General features: G+C 38.1%; 1 protein-coding gene across 1 annotated transcript in view; it reads left to right on the top strand.

The window, feature by feature from the left end:
- Positions 1 to 4,757, top strand: part of LOC118327744 (myotubularin-related protein 14-like) — a 16,295-nt gene extending 11,538 nt beyond the window's left edge. The window contains exons 8-12 of the mRNA XM_035661176.1: positions 544 to 629; positions 1,095 to 1,171; positions 2,746 to 2,782; positions 4,075 to 4,145; positions 4,473 to 4,757. Coding sequence (XP_035517069.1) covers positions 544 to 629; positions 1,095 to 1,171; positions 2,746 to 2,782; positions 4,075 to 4,145; positions 4,473 to 4,596 — 395 coding nt within the window. The 3' untranslated portion in view covers positions 4,597 to 4,757. The remainder of the gene's footprint in view (positions 1 to 543; positions 630 to 1,094; positions 1,172 to 2,745; positions 2,783 to 4,074; positions 4,146 to 4,472) is intronic.
- Positions 4,758 to 5,738: the final 981 nt, after the last annotated feature.

Below are 5,738 nucleotides of genomic sequence, written 5' to 3'. Positions count from 1 at the left end.
TCCTACACGCTTGGAAAGGGAGGGTGAAGCAGGGGAGTTGCAATATGCACTGCTAGATGCCACTAAATCCTACACACTGGACCTTTAAGATTGCTACTTGGGCTTGCGTTAATATTAGAATATGGAAAAGAGCTGCAACTAATGCCTAATTTGCTTTTTGTTTTTTTTCTTGATTTCATTATTCATACAGACAATGAAATGCTGATGTAATGACAGAGCCCAATTTTTAGTTAGCAGAGCTCAGAAAGTCAAAGCTATTCAATTTACAATGATACAGAGAAAATATAATTTTTTGTAATTAAGTAGTGCCATTTGTACAGATGCGCAAAATTGATTAGTCAGTTGGCAAAAATTGTAATGAGTAATCTTACACTACTATCTGCCCAGTCCCCATTCAGTATTATATCATCTGATTTAATGTTTCAGTACTTCACTAAATTCATCAGGTGTACATTACACAAGGCTTCTCTGTTGTTAATAATACGTGTTCAGAATGCATTTAAGGCCCTTTTAAAGAGCAGTGTTGCTGTTGTGTCGTTTCAGATGAGAGTGGCCTCCTGGTGCACTGCATATCAGGCTGGGACCGGACGCCTCTGTTTGTGTCCCTCCTCAGGCTCTCTCTGTGGGCAGTAAGTTCTTACTTTTCCTCCCCCTTCTGTCTTTTCATCTCCTGTATTCTCCCCCGGTGTCTCCCCACATGACACCCAGTCACCCGGCAGCTCATTTGGCCCATCCAACATTCATTAGTGACTTCGGTAATCCCACGCTGAATCCATCTGCCTCAGCCCCAGCCAACCCCCCCCACCTCATTCGTACCTCTCCACATACAACTAATTTACCATTTCAAACACGCACTTTAATTAGTCTCTTCTGTATTCAATGCCTTTATTAAAAATAGAGGCCTTATGTTATAAATATGTAATCTTTCTCTCAAGACGTGGTCCATACTGGAAGTTTCCCATGAAACCACAGACCACACATGTGGGACACATGTGGGAGCTGCTTGACGTCTTGTGGATGATTGACCCGTGGTGTTCTATTTAAAACAGCATGTTTGAAATGTTTGAATGGCTCTTGTCATGTATATTTCACAGGACGGCGCGGTGCATGCCAGCCTGGAGCCGGCCCAGATCCTGTATCTGACCATCGCCTACGACTGGTTCCTCTTCGGGTAAAAAAATAAATAAATTATCATATCATTATCATGATAATTTCATGACTTCACAATGAGCTGTAACTCACAACGCATTAGCAGACATAAATACTTCAGAGGTGCATTTGCGACTTCTCTGTGCCATTTGGTTTGAGATGTTGGTCTGTAACGCATAATTGAAAAGTAGCTGGTTAATGCAGCAGTGGGACAGGGAGGCCAAGGACAACATGAGGCAAGTAGTACTGCTCTGGCTTTGCTCTCGAACACGTCTTTTATCCTCCCACGCTTAACATTTTCACTCTCTCATGCACTCACACACGCTCTCTCTTGGGGTTCTCCTTTCATCATTACCAGCACGGTCCCTCCAATTTGAGCTCATCAGAGGCAGTCTCATAAAAAGCCCCTCCGCTGCCAGCTAGCCCATGTAACATGTAATTATACATCAGCAGGCTTGCCTAAGCCCTCAGGACATTGGCCAAGAAGAAAAGGTGTGGTTTTGAGTGTGTGTGTTTGTGTAAGTGTGTGAGAGATCAGTAAAGATGGGGTTGGATAAGGCAGAGAGACAGAAGGAGTTCCCAGAGGGACTGTAGGTGCTGCACTTTACCTCATCAGTCACAACTGAATCATATTCTGACTTTATTTGTGGAGTAATTATTGATTTCTCTACTCTGTCATGGACATGAACATTGTCAGCAGCACCAAAATAGCTGTAGTCACTGTTACACAATTACTCTCTGGAGAGTGTGGTAGATTATGCTCCATTGCTCGTGCAATCTCAACAATTTGATTCTGAAGTAGTCTTCATAAGGTCCAGTATGTAACCTTTAGGAGGATCTATTGTCAAAAATGGAATATAATATTTATAGGTATGTTTTCATTAGTGTATAATCACCATCATAGATAGGGTCTTTCACATTAGAATGATTTATTTCTGTAACTTCAATGCTATATACCACTGAATCCTACACACCGGTCCTTTTTAAAGGGTAAAAATAAAAGGCAAATAATGGTTTTATCATACTGCATACTGCAACCTCCTTGGTTGGCAAATGAAGCCAATATCTCTATAGCTAATTTACCCGTTCATGATAACTGTACAAGGGTGAATTCTTATATAAGTCACTCGTTTACATTCTATTAAGGCTTAAAGTTATGCATAATTAAGTGCGTGGCTTCGATGGGGTGACATCACAGTAACCAGGCTTCATTTCGCCCACCTCAACTCCACATACCCTCCAGTTAGCCTGGAGCTGGCGGAGTCAGCACGGCCAAGAAACCTATGGGTGACGTCACAGAGAGGACATCTGTTTTTCATTATACAGTCGTCAATACACTGAAATTGACATTTAAAAAATTCTACAGAATAAACAGTGACTTTGTCACTCTTTCTTAAGCAGTAAGAAGCTGCTATGAAAACAGTGAGCAACTGTTTAAACATCCCTAACTTTTGATTAAAAATGTCAACCAATGCATGTTTAAGGGATTCACCTAGGTTCAAAAATTCTTTGATGGGATTGTTTTGAGTATTTCTTTGTACATAAATAAGAGCAACTATCATGTAATGCAGTTTTCTTTTTTGTATCTATTTCCAGTCACATGCTGCCAGATCGACTCTCCAAAGGGGAGGAGGTAAGTCTATCCCCAACTTAAGTTTTTATTATTTTTTCTATGATGATGATGAAGGTGAAACAGTGATGAAAATATTTTGACAATAGCACTTGATAAAGCAAATATAATGGATCGCCAAAAGGATTAGATCCCTCAGACAAAATAAGGTTACGTGTGTGTTACGATTATCTTGCCATTTGCCAGGCGGAGCGTCAAGCGGGTACGATCCCGCGTAAGTGTCGCAGTCTTCTTTCTTTCTTTAGGTTTTTTGAAAAAGTGGAAAGATGTGTCCCTTGTTGCAGGAAATCAATACAGGACTGTATACTGGCCAGCTAGACAGCTTTTTCAAGTCAAGCTATGTGAGGATATTCACCATTATCCTGATAATGGAAAATCACCACGATAAATCTTAGTGTTTTTATCGCGATACACAATAATATTGTATATCGTTCCATCCCTAATTTAGAGACTATAGATGAGGAAAATTCACACATTGCTCTAGTACTAAGATGGAGCTGTTTGTTATGTATTTTCCCCTCCAGCTCATGTTTGACCTAGGTATATAAAGAGATGAATGTTACAGTTTGTTTTTGTGCATTTGTGCATTTAGAACAAAACTTAGCTAAAGGGCTATTATGTTTGTATAGATTGTAATCGTCAGAAAAATAGTTGCAGCCTCTTTACACCCACCCCCTCATTATATGCAAATTTGATTGATAAATGTGGGATGGATGGAATTAAACAAAAAGTTCAAGTTTTATTCCTGTGTTAAAACTTAGCCCAACAGATGTACCAGCACGGCCAGTATTAGTGGCTGAGTTTAGCTTATCACAGATAGTATGTGAGTCTTGAGACTGAAATTCTACCTACTCTTCCACATTGATTGGTCGTGGGGGGAAAATAAGCACTAAACTCTCCACATTATTTCTAGGTTAACAAAATTTACCACATTTATTTTTCGCTCTATCGTTACCTTTAGGACATATCTACTAAGTACATTTACATACAGTACACACTGGCAAGGATTGCAGAGCTTCCGTACTACAACAACAAGCTAATGCAGTATAAAGCTCTGCAGAAAAAGCAACGTGAAAAAAACAGTTACAGGCATCCAACCTACTGACATTATTTAGTTGGCTTCAAATGAGGTTTAACATTCAGAGTTTCTTTCTATTGTCCCTCAATAATTAGTACAAAATGTATTTCTAAATAAATGGGTTCATACAAATAAGTTAAAAACAAAATAGCAGTGCAGTGATTTATGTTTGATTGCTGTGTCTCCCCTCTCATCAAACATGTCTTTTCTCCCTCAGATTTTCTTTTTTTGCTTCAATTTTTTGAAGCACATTGTCTCAGAGAAGTTCTCTGCTGTTAGGAAACAGAGGTGTGTTCCTCCTTTATGTTATTATGCTTTATACGTCTGTTATGTTCTTTATTTCTTTCTTTTTTCTTTCCTTCTTTCTTTCTTTTTCTATTTTTTTCTTTTTTCTTACTTCCTTCTTTCTCTTCCTTTTTTTCTATCTATTTATCTTTCTTTCTCCATGTGAAACATTCATTATACTCAGCTATGTGTAAATTATATTAACACTCGTACAGTAAATAACTCTGTGAATGACGAGCTTCTGTAGGCAAATGTCAGCTGTGTGATCCAGTATTCTTTTTCTTCTTTTCATCTCGGTTGTTATTTCATCATCATTTTGTTTTCTTTCAGAAGGAAGAACTCCCACTTCAAAGACGGTGATTTCACTGTGGAAGACCTCTGCCAGTTAAGTAAGTCTCATACATTCCTCCCTCCGCACAGGCCCACATACAGGGTACCACTGATGGATCTTTGATGGATGTAGCTCATTTATAGCACACATTTTATTTTGTAACTATGTTTAATTACAGTCATGGTAGTTGGTACTATTGCATGGTTCCTAAACCTAGATTTGAGACTTAGACACCAAATATCCTGGAAATAATCTGTGTTGTTTTGATTGTACTTAAGCCCCTCACTTAGATCGCCTATGAATGCCTAGGTTAAAGGAAAACTGTAGTAAGCAGTTGTGAAATCAGTTTCCCATAAACGCTGACCACCTTCATCATGAACCTGCATCATTAAAAAAGGAAAAAATAAAACTTAAAATTTATAAATACAAGACCTACCAGTAATTAATATATATGACCATTTGTGAGAAAGTGCCCTTCAGACCCTGTGTCCATTACAATGGACGTCACATGACAGGGGCTTTTTTTTTACGCTTTGCAACATTTAACACCACTTGAACCCTCAAGTCCATTGAATTGGATGTTTAACAACCAATCAAACGGCAGTATAGCTTTGCTTGTTGACGTATGAAAAAAATCCACCACACGGAAGAGAGGCATGGCAGGGTCGAAGTAAGGATCATTTTCAACAGTTTTATTCACATTTATGATATTTGTGCCAAGGTTTCATAGTTTTGGACTATAGATATTGAAAGATGGAATGTATGAATAGAATGTAATATCACATGTTTCAGTGCAAGTTCTTACACAGGATTTTTTCAAATATGTTTTCATGGGTCAGAAACCATGTTATTGAACTCAATTCGCCAGTATTGATGAATGACCTTATTACTATAAAAACAGTACATCAGAACAAGAGAATGAGTTGATAATCAGTTGAAAATATTCCATATGCAGAATATACAGCCCTTGAAGTCCTTGAACTGATCGACAATGGAAATATCTCTGATATTGACATTTTTGGAAGCGATGAGGAAGATGGAGATGCTGATAATTTTCCAAGAGTTGGTGAGTGTAGAAAGTCAGTGAATGTCATATTGAAAAATAGTCATGTTTTAGTATAAACATCACATAATATCACATATAAGATTTAAAATAAATAAATAAATAAATAAAATGAATACAAAGTTTAGGGCCCTTACATACTCAGGAACAGTATGGTGACATAGCACAGACAGATAATGTTTTGCTAATGATTTCAGGGGAA

The sequence above is a fragment of the Morone saxatilis genome, unplaced genomic scaffold (genome assembly GCF_004916995.1).
Source record: "Morone saxatilis isolate NCDOM2014 unplaced genomic scaffold, NCSU_SB_2.0 Contig18, whole genome shotgun sequence".
NCBI classification, from domain to species: Eukaryota; Metazoa; Chordata; class Actinopteri; family Moronidae; genus Morone; species Morone saxatilis.
Note: the sequence above shows the minus strand (reverse complement) of the source record. Positions and strands in the feature narration are given on the sequence as shown.